Raw genomic sequence first — 18,159 nt, forward strand, 5'->3', positions numbered from 1 at the left:
CATCGCTTGCAAATATTGGACTCCATCTGCAGTTTAACTGAATGATTGTAAAATTTAGAATTGGACCCCCAAATCTTGTTTCCATCCCTTTCTTTTGGGACTTTAATCCTGGATGCTTTATTTTCAAGCGGTAAGAACCATTCCTGCAAATTGCTCCTTGATTATGATGGATGAAAGGAAAAAAGGAAGGAATGAGAGAGGCCCACTGCCATCGCCAAATGCAACTTGGAGATGAGCAAATGGAAACTCCCGTTTGACATATTAGAACAATTTATTTGCACACGCTAGTAAACAGCAACGTAATTTCTGACAAAGCTGCTATTCTGACTTTGCTTCCTGTGCAGCAGAAACATTTAAAAACCGCAGAGGCAGGTGGCTCCGGGGTGGGGAGCATAAGAGTCACGCGAGTCACGCTAACAACCCTTCACTCTTCCTTCCAGCCCAGGGACCACCGCCAAGTCAAGCAGCCGATTCCAGCTCCTTGGCCCCGACAAAGTCTAGTAACAAAGCAACTCTACAATTCTTTCTTAACTTTTATTAAGAATCAAACGAGTGGTGCGACTTGTGATACGCCCCCCAGGACCCGACGGAACCAGATTCAGTCCCTGACCTCCAGGGACTCACAGGTTGGTGGATCAGACACAGGATGACGAGACGAATATTGCAGACACGAACGCTAACGGGTCCCAGAAGAGGTGCCACCTAACCAAACCAAGGTAAGGGCTGTTACGTGGCTACCCTACAAAAGCTTCGCTAACACCAACTGAAAAAGTAGACAAAACCATCGCAGGCAAATAACACAAGCAACTGGCTCAACATTTGTGCCCAAATGTTGCGTCGCGGCCTAACCCGGAACCACTTCCTCCCTAAAAAAGTTAAACTCACACTGCGCAAAGAGTAAACTACCATTCCCATCCTGCATCAGTCAATAGCTCCCAACATCCTCTTCGCCTCTGGTTTCCAATCTTTTTTCCTCCTGAATTATAAAATAAATAGGACTACATCACCCAGCATGCCTTTGGGCAAGTTAACCATGCGCCTGCGCCAACAGGCGGGTCCTTCTTGCCCTCACGACCCCGCCTCTGTTCTGCCGCCGCCATTTTTTCAGAGACTTTCATCCGGCAGCCGACGGGGCTTTTTTTCTTAAAGGAGAAGCGACAGCTCAAAAAATTTTCCCCTTCTCCCCGCAAGACCTGGCGGCGTTGGGGACAGAAAGGCCACAGACAGGAAAGTGGGATCGGGGTACAGGCAGAAGAACGCCGAGGCTACTTCCGCGGCTTAAGGAAGAAGGATAGAGCCCTTGTGGCATTAGCGGCTCCTTAGGGAGGCAGGTGCGCGCGCAGCCTGGCCAGGGTGCGCGCGAGGCGGGGAAAGAGGTGCGTTTTCTTCCCACCAACCTCCTCGCGAGACCTGCCCCTCCCACTGTCCCTAGCGCACGTTGAGCTCCGGAGGGGGAATAAAAGGTGACTTTGGGATTGTCGCGAGACACAGCCGTTTAACGGTGAGAACGGGTGCGCGGGGAAGAAAACCTCGCGCGCTCCCTTGTAGCCGTTTCCTGATTGGCTGAAGGAAGGTGTGGGGGAGGGAACCCAGTACGCTGCTGCGTGAGAGACCGTGAGGGGTGGGGCGAAGAAGCTGTTCCTCTTCTCCGATTGGTCCGCTGAGCGTCTGTGTAGGGCGCGCGCGCGCGCGCGCCGCCAGCCGTAGCGGGCCTTGAGTGGCAGGGGGCGGGGGGGGTGCCCTCGGAGCCGTGAGGAGGGGAGGGGGGAAAGAGGAGCGCAGAGTGAGAGTGAGCCGGACGCTCCGGGAGGCGAGGGGGGCGGGGGGAGCAGCGTCGCGGCCGCCGCCGCCTCCGCCTCCGCCGCCTGGGATAAGGGGGTGGGGGACGGAAGAGTCCCGATGCCGGGGGAGACGGAAGAGCCGAGACCCCCGGAGCAGCAGGACCAGGAAGGGGGAGAGGCGGCGGCGGCCAAGGCGGCTCCGGAGGAGCCCCAACAACAGCCCCCTGAGGCGGCGGCGACGGCGCCTGCGGGGACCACTAGCAGCCGCGTGCTAAGGGGAGGTCGGGACCGGGGCCGGGCCGCTGCGGCCGCGGCCGCCGCCGCTGTGTCCCGTCGGAGGAAGGCCGAGTATCCCCGCCGGCGGAGGAGCAGCCCCAGCGCCAGGCCTTCCGACGCCCCCGGGCAGCAGTCCCAGGCCGCGAAGCCCCCGTCTCCAGCTCAGGGCAAGAAGAGTCCGCGACTCCTGTGAGTAACGCAGTCTTTCAGGCGGTGGTAAAGACCCCCCTCTGCCCGCACGCAACCCTCTCGGCTGCCGTAGCGCCCACTCCACGTGACATCCTGCCTGCTCTGCCCCCTGCTGGCTTGCACGCCAGATGTCACTCCGCTCCGGTTAGCTGTCTTATCGCGCCTGTCCAGCCCTGTGTCCTCCGCGCCCCTGCCCTTTGCCCTTCGGGCCGCCTCCCCACCCCGTGAAGTTGTCCTTTGCTGGATACACCTCTTCTGCTCCCTAGTGACCCACCTCTTCCCTGTCGCCGCAGGCTTCTCCCGCACTCTGGCATCTGCACTCCCTTTGTCAGCCTATCCTTTCCCTCTTAAGGCGGCTCTCCAGTATTACATCACATCCCCTTTAGGAAATCAACAGCATGATCTTAGCCTTCGAAAGTGTGTCCCCCTCCTTCCCACTAATTAGTTCAAAAGCCAGTTGTATTAGTGTTTTCATGTAGCTTTTTTCATTCTACTTAATTTTCACATCATTTTTCACTCGTTTTAAAAATCTAGTATTTACTAGTAGCGTAAAAGCGTGGTTCTACCAGTTTTGTTAAATGTAGAGTCTTTCATATAACAAGATTAGGTGTATATTTTTAACTTCTTGTTTTGCAAAGTGGCATAGTTTTGTTTTTGCATGTTTTAATATAGAAACTTCACTTTTAAAAATTAGACTAATCTGAAAGGAATTACTTTATTACCTGCAGATAATAGAGGAACGAGGAACATAAATATTTTAACTTGTTTATTAAAATAATGTTTTTCTATTGAAAATACTGAAGCACACGTGCTTGTAAACTCTAGAAATTAATCTCATTAGCCGTTGATTTCTTGACTGAAAACGTCATTTGTGTCTTTTGACTTTCAAGTGAAAAAAATTAGTGAAAGCGGAGAAAAGAAGGTGGCGGGGCGATCAGTTTCCCTCCCCACCAAAGATTTGGCTTGTACCAGATCTAGTAGATTTAAAATTTGAAACAACCTATTCTAAAATTGTTAAGTCTGTAACCTTGGCATGCTTGCCTTAGAAGCCTCTCAGAGAGAAATACAATTAGAAGGTGTCATGTTATGATATTAGATGTGCTTTCAAATTTTTGAATGTTAACATAAGGGGACTGTGAAAACTACAGTTCTGTGGACAACAAAAATCTGTACTTATAAATGATAGTTATAATTAGGATTCTAATTACTGTAGATAAATTTTATGGTCATAAAAATTTTAAGCTTCTATATTTAAATTCATAAATTTGAAAAGATATATCATTAGCCTTATTCGGATATAAATTCCCTGGACAAATTTCTCAAACTGTCAGTGCCTCAGTTTCCTCGTATCTGTAAGATGTTAATCCCTGTAAGATGTGCTTGTGAGAATTAAGTACAGCATGTGAAGCACTTAACACAAAGCCTGATATATAGAAAATATTAAAAGTTATTGTTTTGAGGGCCAGCCCTATGGCCGGGTGGTTAAGTTCACACGCTCTGCTTCAGCGACCTGGAGTTGGCAGGTTGGGATCCTGAGTGCAGACCTACACACCGTTTATCAAGCCATGCTGTGGCAGGCGTCCCACATATAAAGTAGAGGAAGATGGGCACAGATGTTAGCTCAGGGCGATTCTTACTCAGTAAAAAGAGGAGGACAGGCAGTGGATGTTAGTTCAGGGCTAATCTTCCTCAAAAAAAAAAAGTTACTGTTTTGAGTAGTGGTGGCATGATAGAGGTATAAGTGGTGTGTAGTGCTGTTTTTCATGTAAGTTCTGCAAAATTTGATATTTTTTCTGTTTTTTAATATTTTTTCTACTGCCTCGCATAGGAAGGTTAATAACTTAAAATATTTGACCCATTTGAGAGTTAAATATACGTATGTCTCCTTGCCACATTTCCCTCCCACTGTTCCACCAGTTTTACTTATATAAATGATCTCTGAAGATAATTATACCAAGAGTAGTAGTTTTACCTGCTGTCATGCTTTATTTTTTCCCTACCTCTTGACAAAAAAGTACTAATGAGCCTTTTACTTCTACAATATAAGTAATACAACAGTTGAACTTGGATGAAGATGACAATTAAATCCCTTCAGTTTTTTCTACACAAAATTCCTTGTGGAGAGGAAGGAATTGTTTTGGTTCTCAGTGTCCCTCCCTCTCTCATCCAGGATCATAAAAGACTGTACAGTAGTATTTTTTTACCTTCTTTTAGCCTCAGAACTCTCTCTTGATTAGGTGTTTTAAATTATGCAGTTTTGAGTGGATTGTTAAAATAAATTTTTGTCATAATAATTTTTTGGTACACATTTTCAGTTTACCGCAAGCCCTGGAAATAAAGGAGGCCTAAAGCATTTCAGCTCAGTAAACTTGATTGAGTGGTACCTGGGCCTGATACTGTGCTGAGTTGGGCTTTATAAAGATAAATGAGACGTGAACTTCATCTTCAAGGACCTTGCAGTATAAGGGGAAGATACACTGATTAGTGGAGATTTGTCAGACAGTATGCATGGCTTATGTATTTTCAGTGATAAAATAAATTTTAAAACTAATTAAGTAGGAAAGTTAATTTAATCCCCTGAGACATTTCAAGAGGTTTTGAGTATCAGTTTACTGAACCTTGGTCAAGTGCCTTCTGACCTTGATTTATCTCTAGTATTTTCCAAATAACGTTATGATGGTTTTTTAAAAAGGAAGTAAGAGATTTAATCCCTATATTAATTTCTTGTTCTGTTCAGGTCCTATTTCTGTATCTCAGCATTTGCCTGTATAAATTACCAGTAATCAGTTGTTTAACCTACATTTGTTACTCTTGATTGAAGAGACTACAAAGTGTCCAGTAGCTTAAAAGATCAATATAGAGATTTGGATTAATTAAAACCTCTTTTCCTATTAGAAGGCAAAATAATATAGTGGGAAAAGCATTGGACTTTAGTCAGAAAGTTTCAGGTCCTGGCTTCACCATATGACCTTGGGCAAGTCACTTCTTTAAATCTGCTTCTTCATCTGTAACTGATAATTTATGATTTGTGAAATGATCTTTGTAGTTAGATGATAGTTATGTTACAGTTTATAAACTTTCGTAAGCTTATAACAACTTTTCCATTTGCATTGAAATGTTTGGAAGTTAAATGAAAAGAGCAGGACATCTTTGTGAAGAGAAATAAAAAAAAATTTTCAGTGAATGTGTTTAAGAGAAACGCACAAAGTTAAATGCTGGAATCATTATAAATTAAAACTTAAGGGCTAATAGTAAGGAAAGGTAAGCCAAATTTGGAGAAAGGTTATGTATCAGTACTATCTAAGAATTAGGCTCATCGTTTGTCTTATTTTAGCCAATAAACTCCAGAGTTAAGATCCTTAGATTAGTATATAAACATCTTCATTTGAAATATAATTTTTTAAAAAAATATATATTCCACCAACTTTTTTCTGATTCATAAGTTAAAACATCCATTCTTTCTACTAATATGCAAACAGTGTAATTGTTAGACTAGGTTAAAATGCAAAAGGATTCTTTTCATTCTACCTTATGATAACTCCTTTGTTTATATGGTGCGTTTCAGAATTTAAAACTTCAATAAATACTTTTTTAAACTTTTAGGTTAGCTGTTGAGTAACCCTGTTGGCCAAAACTGAGTATTCTTAGAAGTACTCCTGCAGGTTCAGATGGATTATAAATGAAGAAAACATATATTTTTCTATTTTGTGATACGTGGAATTCTATTTTTGTTTTATTTTCTTGCTAAAGGTGAAATGGCAGTAAACCTTTAGGTGACACTTTCTTGCTCTTTCCTTTTGTAAGGAAAAGGCGAGGGTCATGGATAGTGAGAATGAAGAGACGGTAATATTCTGAACTGAAAAAACTTTTATGGCTCTATGGAGAAGGCTTCAGTACAAGCCTTTAGTATTGTACAAGACTAAAATCCTGAATTTTCTTCCTCTCGTGATTAATATGATAATAGAAACATTGAACCATTCCAGAAGGTTTTTGGAAAGTTTATTGTATAATGTCTCAAAATTTAGCAGTTATTCTGTACTTTCATTTAGAGTTAGAATGATTGCCAGTTATGTTGTGTTAATTGTTAATTGGGACATTGGTAATACAATTTAAAATTATAATACCAAGCTTTTTAAAAAATATGTGGAATAAGAAAATCATAGTTATTCTTTCTAAACATTCTAAACATTCTAAACATTCTAAACAGAATTTGGATTACTCCCTGGCTTCTGTATTTGTTCGGATAGTCTTTTGTGACACAAGAGTCTTCATTTGTATTAGGTTTACTTTCAAAAGAGGAGAAAACTTTGTACTGCTGAGAGGTATTGTGTGGCACCTTTATGGTAAAGATCCAAGACATGTCAACCATTTGAATTTGGGTAATAGTTAGAGGGAGATTCATTATACTATACACAGCAATTATGTATGATAGAAATTTTCCCAAATTAAAAACATGGGAATAATATTTTTTAAGTCAGTAGTTTATAACATTAAATTCTTTACTATTGCTAGTTGTGTAGTTGCAAGTTATATTTATTTCTGAAGTCCAGTATTGCCTTTGTAGAAATAGATTTTGACTTGGGTTTAATAAAAGAATAATTTTAGGATTTTCTTTTAGGTTCATTCAGTTTTTATCATGAAAATTGTGAAATATGCACAAAGTAGAGAAAACAGTATAATGAAACCCCAGTATTTGTCACCTAGATTTAACAGTTATGGAGATTTTACTATGCTTGCTACATCTATTCCCCTTGCCCTTCTTCTTCTTTCGGCAGAAGTATTTTAGAGGACATCTCAAACATTATTTCGTTTTACCCCTAGTTACTGCATTTGTGTAAAATAAGGACATTGTATTATATAACCATTTAACATAAAATTAGCAGTATTTTCTTTGTATTAATACATTTTTACAGTTAAAAACAACTATTTGAAATGATACTCTGTGTGCTGTCAGATATGGTAGCTACATGTGGCTGTTTAAATTTACATTAATAAAAATTAAAAATTCAGGTCCTAAATTACATTAGCTATTTCAAGTACTCAGCGGCCACATGCAACTACCGTATTGAACAGTGCAGATAGAGAATATTTTCATCACTGCAGAAAGTTCTGTTGGACAGCATTGCTGTAGGTGCTTTCTGCATCACTCTGGCGATGAACATGAAAGAGATAAATATTTGTGTTTTAGGAAAGTGTATAAGATTGTTTATTTAATATTTGATTCTCATTTCTTTCAGATGCATAGAAAAAGTAACAACTGACAAAGGTAAGACTTGATCATTCTTACCTCTCATGTCTGTTACAGATTATTTAATAATCTGATAGAAAATAGAATAGGCTTCAGCCTGATAATTCAAATTGTTCCCATTTAAAAATGACTTTTATTTAGTAAAGAATTACTGGAGTAGATCAAACCTATTTAGATAACAACAGGTTTGGACAATCGGATCATTTTGGCTTTATTTAGAAACCTAATAATGGGAAATCAGATTATTTGATGTCAATTTATGGCAGTTTTTTTTAAGCTAGTGAGTTTTTTACCAAAGTAACAAAGAGGAATGATACACAGTACAGAGTAAAATGCAGACAAAATCGTGATGCTGGTGGAGACTCAAATTATAAATGCAGTTTGAAGAATGTGGAAAGAAGTGTTCTAAGATTTCAGCCTGCTGAATAATTGAATGGGGTCATTAGGTTGTTTCTCTTTAAAGTGTTTTAGCAAACCAGATATATGTATTGAATGTAGTCTTCTGCTTATCTGGATTAAAGGGAAGCTAATGTTCACTTTTTTCTTTTTAAACAGTTTTTTAAAAAGACTATTCTGTTTTTGGAGATTGGGTTATTAACATTGCCCCATCATGTTGGGCCAGGTGCTCATTGATTACATGTTTTTATCTGGTTGTTGGCTGTGTTCCTTGATGCTAAGTTCAAATACACAGCATCCTTCTTAAAACTGGAACAAATATACTTTTAAGCATCTCTCATTTATTTGTCTGATCTTGGCCCAGTCCTGATGGGAATTTACTTAATAAGTGTGGGTTGACCAGTTAACTTATTATGTATGTGTTTATATATATATATATATATATATATTATTCCTAATGAAGACTTTTCTGTTCATAAATAATGCTTTGAGAATATACATAAAACAAGTTTAAAATCTGGATTTTATGCCATGGAGAAGAATGACAGTATGATTAGGAGCCAGTAACTTGAATTGGTGGCTGCTTTGTAAATAATTAGATGTTAATGATCAGATTTCTTTTTCCTCTGAATTTTAGAATCTGAAGCTAGTTTTTCATAGTATACAAGGCAGAAATATATTGCACTAGGCAAATTTTTTGTGTAGAAATCTTTCCATGACTGTTTTGTCTAGCAAGTTTTTGGTTTTGTTGCTGTTGATACTTAGAAAATAGGGTATGTCTGCTAAGAATGGAAGCTCTCGTGTTTATTGTTCAGAGATCATCTTGGGAATTTTATGATGTGGAGAAAATGTAGAGAGAGGTAGCAATCAAGTACCAGAGCAGTTTTTATTAAAACAAAAACTAAAACCCCAACCTTCCTTTATCAGAGCTGAAATTACCTCGTGTGTCTAAAGAGTACGTCTAAAGAAGTTATTTTGGGTTGCCTTGAGAACTCTCATAATGTGGTGGAAATTTTGAACCCCTGTTGCATATTAATTTAATTGCCCTTTGTGTAGATGTCTTAAACCAGAAATTGGCATGTTATGTAGTTATGCAGCTGTGAAGAGATTAAAACTGCATTATGGGTAATTCAATCTCAAAATCAATCCCACTAGTTAAATGCTCTGGATCTAGAGTTAGAACTCAGGATTTGAATTCAAGTTCTGCCTTTTATTGCAAATAATTCAGTACCTGAAATCCAGTGAGCACTCAATAAATGGTACCTATTAGGTTTGTAAAATTTTGAAAAAATAGATTTTCTCCAACTCCCATCTCCATCTTTTCATTAGTTTACCTATCACGGTAGCTGTTCAAGTCTATGAACAGTATATAGGTACATAACTGTATCTTACCTACATTTATACAACTAGATCAGTGAATAAAGAAATGAGGACTGTAGTGGTCACCTTTTCCTGTGCTGTTTAGTATTTAGAATTCACTTCAGTTCTTTGCCTTGTCATTTAACTTCTCAAAAAGTTATTCTGTTACTCTAGAATAGTTTTCATGTTCAGTCTCCTGAATTTTAACTGAAGTAACTCAAACTTATTCCAGAAGTTGAAGTTTTTTCAAAACTTCGGACACTTTTTGATATTTTCTAGAGATATGACTATCTCTGTTTTATTAATATTGAAAAGATGTTTTCAGGCTTGCTTTTACTCTATTTACTCCAAATGACTTGAAATTATTTGCTTTCCTTCAGCTACAGGTAAAACTTTTGACGTGTTTGAACAAATAAATAATATTCCACACACACAAAAGCAACTTGCTATTGTTTTCAAATTATTAAATTGCCAAGTGCTATGTTCATTTTTCAAACTGAAATAGTAGTAAAGAAACATGTTAATGTTGGTACCTGTTTCTGCTTCATTTATTTAATCCTGATGGTAATATATAAAACAAATGAAAAGTTGCTTTGTAAAAGTAGTGTTTAGTTATTCATTCAACAGGTAATTGTGGAGCATCCACTGTGTGTCCAGCACCATTCTAGATACTGGGTTGTACTGGTAATCAAATAAGTGCGGTGAAGAAATTAAAAGAGTGTAATATATTTGATGAAGTTGGAGGTGGGGAGGCTAAGTTTAGATAAGATGGCAAAGGATGACCACTTTGAGTATATGACATTTGAGCTCATACCTGAATATACAGGTAGATATCTGAATGAAGAGCATTCCACAAACAAGAAGCAAAAAGGAAAAAGCTTTAAATGTGAAAGCTTAGTTTACTACTGCCAAGGTTTATCATCATCATTGTGGAGCAGAAATTTTGAAGGACAGAGCCTGCCTAGTTCATTTTTAACTTGCCTTTATATTTTCTTTCTGCTCCCTCTGTTTTGAACCAGTGTTATACTTATGGTAATGAAGTAAAGTGATGGTTTGCCTAAATGTAATTTATTAATAATCCCGGTGTTACATGATTCGCAAATAGTAATTTCTTTAACTTTCGACCCTCTGACTAAAACTGCCCAAGATACAACATAAAAAAGGAGACTGTAGTATCTTAACGTTTACTAAAGTGTGTTTCAAGTGTTTCATGGAATAATAATAATAAATATTACAGACTCAAATAAATGTGGACAGTGCTTGAGTCATCAGTGTTAGATTATTTATTCCAGGACTTCTGAGAGACTTTGATTTGGGGTAATATGCAATGTAAATACCAAAATATGCAGCAATTACGTAACTTAATTGACTGTAAGACCTTCCCCCTCTTGTTTTTTTTGGTTATTTTTAAGAATATCTCATAAAATTAGAGTTTATGGAAAACCTACTTTGGAGTACTGGGTGCTTGAAAATTTGATTATGTTAAACTTGAGGTCTCATCTTTTATTCAGAATCATTTTACTGTTTTCAGTTACTCTTCTTGTTATGTAGTGATATTTGGAAAAGATTGTCTAGACAGAATCATCAAATGAGTTCATAACAGATCTGGGAATTTACTTAGATTGTTTAGAGCTTTGACTGTTTGCCTTATCTGGTTTATAATCAGGATACTATCTGGAATTATTAATAAAATGTTAGCTTGTTTTGGTATTTTTTTCTTTCCTGAAACATCCTCAGTTTTTGTTTTTTATTGATTTAATCTAATTTTCAGATTATAGCTTTCCTCCTTTCCTAAAAAGTTAGAATTTATTTATTTTTAACAATTTTCATAGTTTTAATTTCGTCAGATTATTTCATTTTTCCTGTGTTGGAATACTTTTGTTTCATATCCTCTCATTTCCAGTATCCTTAAACAATATTCATCTTAAATACGTGGGGTTTTTTTAAGCCTCGGTTTCCCTTATTTCTCTTAATACTGCTGATATTGGCTAATATTTCAAAATGGACTTTTAGTACTAATTATTCATGGAAAACAAAGTAGAGCTAACTATAGAAATACACAGTAGAGAGATCAGGTTTCAGAAACTCAAGTTTCTGGCTATTGTAATAGTGCTCGTGTCTCAAATGGCTGACCGTACATTCGATAAGCATTTTATCTATTTTATTTCCTTCCTAGCCCTTTATCTTAAGGTAGCAGGAACTAAATTATTTCTCTCAGTATGAGAATGATCTCAACGTCTTACTCCTTGTTGAGAATGCCCCATATACTTTAAACCGTTTTTCTGATTCAAACCTCCAGACCTGTGGTTCTTCCTCTCTGCTCTAGTCTCCTACAAGTACAGACATACCTCATTTATGATATATGTAGATTGTGACACAGGCTTAGAAAGCCTTGATTATCAGCTCGTTTCAGTTATGGAATGTTTTATCAGTCAGATAAATGAGTCTTTCTGTCCCTTACATACAAAGAAATTTTATAACAATTTGCCACTTGCAATTCAATTTATATAAGAACCCTCTCAACAGTTATTTTATTCTTTTATACACGGTAATTATTTTATATTGAGATCCTTTTCCCTGCCAGACCACTTGAGAGTTGCAGCAGAATGCTCTAGTGGGAGGAAACTGAAGCAGAGCTAACCTAGGGTCCTGAGTGGGCAAACTTAAGATTCAACTGATAAGAATATGAAACCTCTAAGAGACACTCATCTCTTACTAGGGCATAACATTATCTTCTCACTGACGTGATTCTGAGTGGACCACAAACCTCTGACATAAAGGAATTAGATCTGATTTAATGCCCCCTGACCTTTTTAAGTCCAAGAAGGATCAGTCTCCTCTGAATTAAAACTAGCCAGATGGATCTAACTACAGTACATCCAGGCAAAGACCCCTTTAGCTTCAGTGCGGTTAATTCTCTTAGAAGTAACTGTAGTTCCATCTTCTGCCTGCCTGCCTTATTAAACCTGACTTGCTTCTTTGATCCTAAACTCCAAACTTGTAGCTTAGCTTCTTATTGGATGATTATGTTTGTAGAATTTCTCAACCCTGTTTTCTTTGCTATGTCTCTCCCTAAACTCTTGTATCAGTTATCTGTCCAGGTATAACAAACCATCCAATACTTAGTGATTTAAAATACAACAATTTGTTATTTCTCAGGTGGGCCATTCCCTCTCCTCATTGGTCTTTCAATTCAGTGATTTTCGTGTCATGGTGGTCTCAGGACAGTGTGCCAAAAGCTGCAAGGCATCTTGAAGCTTACCCCACAGCATACAAAAATCAGTTGATTTCTGTATATGAGCAACAAAAGATTGAAATTATAAAATTTAAAAATATCATTAGAACAACATCAAACAGTCTGAAATACTCTGGGATAAATCTGACAAAAGATGTGAAATACTTACACACTAAAAAGTACGAAATATTGCTGAGGGAAATTAAAAACCTAAATGAATGGAGCAGTATACCTCGTTCATTGAATTGAAGACTCAATATTGTTAAGATGTCATTTCTCCCCATAATGATCTACAAATGCAATGTAATCCAAATCCAAGTCACAGTTGTTTTTTTGTGGAGAGTTTTGACCTTGAAAACTTCTTGAAAGGATCTTGGAGACCCCTCGGAGTTTACAAACTACACTTTGAAAACCATTACCTTACACTAATCGGGAATCCCACCATGTTTCTAAGAGTGGGATGGATTCTTAAGAGAAAAAAGTGAATAGGTAGTTTGTGGGCATCCAAACGTATTACACGTGTGTTTTATAACTGATTTAGCCTCTACCTGATGGAAGGACGTTTGATATTTCTCGCAGTTTTTTCTGGGTTGCAGGTGACTTTGTTTTAAGAAACTATTAAAATATACCATACATACACAAAAGTACACTTAAGTATGCGGCTTCATGATTTTTCACAAGGCAAACCCAGTGGTGTAACCATCACCCAACTCAAGAAACAGAATGTGATTAACCTCCCCCAAGTGTAACCACTATTCTGACTTTTAACAGCACAAATTAGTTTTGCCAGTTTTTGAATTGTATGTAAATGGAATAATGCATTATGTACTCTTGTGTAGGGCTTCTTTTGCTCACCATTATGTGACATTCCTCTATATGGTGTTTGTTATAGATTATTTTTATTGCTATATAGTGTTTATTGCAGAAATATATCGCAGTTTACCCATTTTACTGTTGATGGGCATTTGGGTAGATTTCAGTTAGTGGTCTTTATTACTAGTGCTACAATGCATATTTTATTAATAAAATTTTATTGAAGCATAGTTTACATACTTAAAATTCACCCGTTTCAAGTGTACAGTTCTGTCTAGATAGATTTGCCTTTTCTAGATGTTTTTATATAAACGGACTTGTACATACAATATATGTTTTTTTTATTTTACGTCTGGTGTCTTTCACTTAGCATAATGTTTTTGAGGTTAATCCATGTTGTAGCATGTATCAGTATTTTCATTCCTTTGTATGGAAATAGTTCATTTGATTTATCTATTCACCAGTTGCTACACTTTTTAGCTATCACGAATAACGATACTGTGAATATTCATGGGCAAGTTTTTCAGTGGACAAATGTTTGTATTTCTTTCAGGTAGACATCTAAGAGTGGAATTGTTGGATTGTATGGTAAATATAGGTTTAACTTGAAGAAACTGGCAAACACTTTCTTAGGGTGGCTGTGATATTTATGTTCACCAACAGTTGATGAGGGCTTCTGTTTCTCTACAACCTCACCCATGTTTGTTATTGCCCTTCCACTATTCTGTCAAGCCAGCTGCTTCAGGATGGTAGGGAACGTGGTAACACGCATAGTGAATTCCATGAACATGGGCCTCTTGCTGCATTTCACTTACTGTGAAGTGAGTTCCTTGATCAGAAGAAAGGCTATATGGAATACCATGACTGTGGATAAGTCATTCTGTAAGTCCATGAATGATAGTTTTGGCAGAAGCATTGGGTGCAGGGAAGGCAAATCCATATTCAGAGTAAGTGTCTGTTCCAGTAAGAACAAAACGTTGCCACTTCCATGATGGAAGTGGTCTGATGAAATGAACTAGCCACCAGGTAGCTGTGTGATCACCCTGGGGACTGGTGCTATATCAGGGAGTCACTGTTGATGTCTGCTGCTGGCAGAATAGGCACTCAGCAGTGCCTGTAGCCAGGTTGGCCTTGGTGAGACTCTCTGGGTTTGGTTTTCAGGAAACTCAGCTTTGCAGGTACAGGAAATAAGGATTTCTTTCAGGGCAGGCATAGAAACTTCCAGGTCATTTATGTGGTGCTTGAGCTGGGAATTTGAACCTCTGAGCACACCCTTTTCTCTCACCACTTTGTCCAGCACAATTAGGAGCAACCAGCCATTTTCATTATAACTCATCGATTTGAAATGTCCCAAAGTATCAAATGCATGATCAGCAGAACCTCTCCTCTTACTATAAGTATTTGATTTAGAAGTATCCATTGGTGATATTTTGCTTATTTCTGTTGTTACATCATGCCGTGGACTTTCAGTGCTCTCTTTACTACTGGAAATAAGAGTCATATTAGTGCCTTTAAATCTAATCAGATTAGAGAACCAATTAAAAAACTAATCAGTAAGATTCTATTCCTTTAGAACCACTTTCAGTACCAGAGTGTGTATTAGGGGTCTTCAAAGAAATAGAACCAATAGACTATATATATAATTTATTTTAAGGAATTAGCTCATGCAGTTGTGGGGGCTGTCAAGTTTAAGATCCATAGGGCACACTAGCAGACTGAAAATTCAGGTAAGAGGTGATAATACAGTCTGAAGTCCAAAACTCACAGGACTGGAAACTTAGGGAAGGGTTTCTGTGTTGATTCTTGAAGCCAAGTTACTTCTTCATGAAACCTATCTTTGCTCTTAGACTTTCAATTAATTGAATGAGGCCCACCCACATTATGGAGGGTAATTTACTTTACTCACAGTCTACTGATTTAAGTCTTAATCGTGTCTAAAAAAACTACCTTCACAACAACTTCTAGATTGATGTTTGACCAAACAACCGGGTACCATAGCCTAACCAAGTTGACACATAAAATTCAGCATTATAGGGGCTGGCCTGGTGGCATAGTAGTTAAATTCACACGCTTTGCCTCGGCCGCCCAGGGTTCGAAGGTTCAGATCCTGGGCAAGGACCTAGCACCACTTGTCAAGTCACGCTTCAGCAGCATCCCACATAAAATAGAGGAAGATTGGCACAGATGCTAGCTCCGGGCCAATCCTCCTCACCAAATAAATAAATAAATAAACTATTCTTAATTTATAGCAGATTTTATGTTATTTCTTTAACTTCATCACTTTTGCTTTCTCTGTCCTTTAATTTTATACTTCATTACATTTCTTAACCCTTTGTATTGTTATGCTACTTTTTCAGAGATTTTCTCAGCTTAACTTCACATCTTTTCTTCACGGTTTTTTTTTCTTATATTTTTAATTTCCAAGAGCTTTTTTTGAGTGTACTTTGTTAAATAGTATTACTGTTGTTAATCTAATGATTTACTAGCCTCCTATCTGAGGACATATTTATATAATATATGTTTTTCTGTACCTTGAATTGCCCATTTCTTTCAAGTTTTTTTCCCATTTGTTTATTTAGCCTCTTCTGTTAGAAATTTTCCTTAAGTTTTGGGTGTTCCCTAATTTTCTTTTGATTTTTAGAGTAAAGTACTAAAATGCTGATTGGAAGGTCTGTGTGCACGGGTTAGACCTGCTATTCTCTATTAAAGGATGATGTAGGAATAGTCTTTTTATGGGTCATGTCAGTTTCTTCAGAGAGGAATTCTTGTATCTTGGTACATGTGGTAGGTGTGAGGTCGGTGAGGAGGGTCTTCAACATTTATTATTTTTGCTTCCATTTAATTATCCCTAGTCTGCCCTCACCTGAAACTGTTGATACCAGAGCCTTTGTGGTTTAACATCTCCTAAGTGGTAAGTCTCCATTCAGGTGGAGGGGTAGTTGCTGGCAGCATGGGAGAAAGGGGATTGGGTGTTCAGACTACTTTTAAAATCTTCAAACTGCTCTTCATTTTTTCAGTCCTACCCTGCATCCCCACTTTCAGAGGCACACTGTGACTCCAATTCCTGACCCTTTCTGAAGTGGTTAAAATGTCTATACATATATTGCTTGTTACTTGTTTGTTTCCCCACTTATAGTTTAAGTTTAAACTTTATTTGATGTTTAAAGTCATTTATCACTATCCTGGTTTTAGTATTCTAAAATTTTGTTGAAGTGAAATCAGAGTTGTTATTGTCTCCTTTTGTGTTCCTTTGACTTTGTTAGCCTGGGTCATTTTTAGCCCTTCTCTGTCATTTTAAGAGGAAGCAGAGACAAAAAATGTATATCAATCTGTTTGAGACATACTTTTTTAATCTGAATTCTTTTAGGCAGTTAAGGGGGAGGTAACAAGAAAAACTTTCTCAGTGTTTTGTTTCTTAAAAATAATAAGCCTGAAATAATCTTCGTGTTAGAGAGATGTATTTTGGGGTGGGAAATTTTGTTCCCCTTCAGCACACTCTGTGATGTTCACACAACAACGAAATCACCTAGGGATGCACTTGTCAGAACGCATCACCATTGTTAAGCAACATATGACTGTATAAAGGACAGTGAGAGGAGGAGGAGGAGAAGCTCCCAAGGAAAAGAGAAGCCAGGGAGTTAGGAAAAAGACCAAGAAAGTGTGATATGAAAGCCAACTGTCAAAAGATGATAAGTCAGGTAACTAAAAAACGTCAATTAGATTTAAGTATGTGAAGACATTGGGAACCTTAACAATAGCTATTTTAGTGGAATAGCAGGGCCTGAAGCCAGATAATCCATGTTGCCTTTTTCTTCCTTACCTCTGTATCTTACCACGATGAAGGTCTATCTGCCTGTTTTGTGTCATCCCCCTCCAACCCCCACCTCAATCTATTAACCATTTGATCATTAACAGTATTTAGGTAAGCCCCTTATTAATTTTAGATCTGTACTATTACAGTGCATCCTAACTGGTCTCATTAATTTCCATCTCTCAAATCACCTCCCATTTCTTATCAGCCCATCATGGGCTAGCTCCTTCTCCATCTCCATTCAAGTTATGTAACTAATTCTTACTTTAAAACTTTCAGAGATTCTCTACCAAATGTCTAACTTCATAGTTCCTTTTTTTTTCTTTTTTTTTTTGGAGGAAGATTAGCCCTGAGCTAACATCCATGCCCATCTTCCTCTACTTTATACGTGGGATGCCTACCTCAGCATGGCTTTTGCCAAGCGGCACCATATCTGCAGCCAGGATCCAAACCGGCGAACTCTGGGCCACCAAGAAGCGGCACGTGCAACTTAACCGCTGCGCCACCAGGCCAGCCCTAACTTCATATTTCTTAAGCTTGGATCCAGAGCCTCTACAATGTAGATGAATTATACTTTCATAGTCTTATTAGTCACAATTCTCCTTAGGTAGACCCCCAAATTTCTTCTATAATATTTCCTAACCCCCAAATCTCTGAGCTTTTCTGTTTTTGCAGCACTAGTTCTGCTTTTTCCTCAACATGCCCTCAATGTCAATGTTACACCCATACTTCAATACAGCTTTTTTTAACATGTCTCAGATACTCTGATATTTTACCATCATGAATTGAAAGAATGGCCTGAACAAAGCAAAATTGTAGTATGGGTATGTTTTTAAAATATATTTTACAGTACTAAAGTGCTACTGGAAGAGAAAAATCAGTGAATAAGTCAGATATTAGAAATAGCTAAAAACACATTTCATAAATATTGAAAATGACGTTTTATGTGGACCATGCTGAATCTAGACCATAATGCTGACGATTCCCAATTTTATATATGTAGCACAGACTCCCTCCTCTGTCTTTCAGGCCAACTGTGGTTTTACTCGGC

General features: G+C 38.1%; 2 protein-coding genes across 8 annotated transcripts in view; one reads left to right on the forward strand and one right to left on the reverse strand.

Moving 5' to 3' along the window:
* Positions 1 to 2,621, reverse strand: part of LPXN (leupaxin) — a 37,518-nt gene extending 34,897 nt beyond the window's left edge. Inside the window, exon 1 of one of the 6 annotated variants that reach the window (XM_008536926.2) lies at positions 2,521 to 2,621. In XM_008536926.2, coding sequence (XP_008535148.1) covers positions 2,521 to 2,560 — 40 coding nt within the window. In that variant the 5' untranslated portion in view covers positions 2,561 to 2,621. Of the gene's footprint in view, positions 1 to 624; positions 1,338 to 2,520 lie in introns of those variants that run through there. The other 5 variants (XM_008536929.2, XM_070563981.1, XM_070563980.1 and 2 more) reach the window with 5 other exon arrangements.
* ZFP91 (ZFP91 zinc finger protein, atypical E3 ubiquitin ligase) overlaps positions 1,900 to 18,159 on the forward strand; it is a 35,768-nt gene continuing 19,508 nt past the window's right edge. For both annotated transcript variants that reach the window (XM_008536931.2, XM_008536932.2), the window contains exons 1-2: positions 1,900 to 2,246; positions 7,484 to 7,512. In XM_008536931.2, the coding sequence (XP_008535153.1) occupies positions 1,900 to 2,246; positions 7,484 to 7,512 (376 nt within the window). The remainder of the gene's footprint in view (positions 2,247 to 7,483; positions 7,513 to 18,159) is intronic.

Source organism: Equus przewalskii, chromosome 11 (genome assembly GCF_037783145.1).
Source record: "Equus przewalskii isolate Varuska chromosome 11, EquPr2, whole genome shotgun sequence".
In the NCBI taxonomy this organism is placed as follows: domain Eukaryota; kingdom Metazoa; phylum Chordata; class Mammalia; order Perissodactyla; family Equidae; genus Equus; species Equus przewalskii.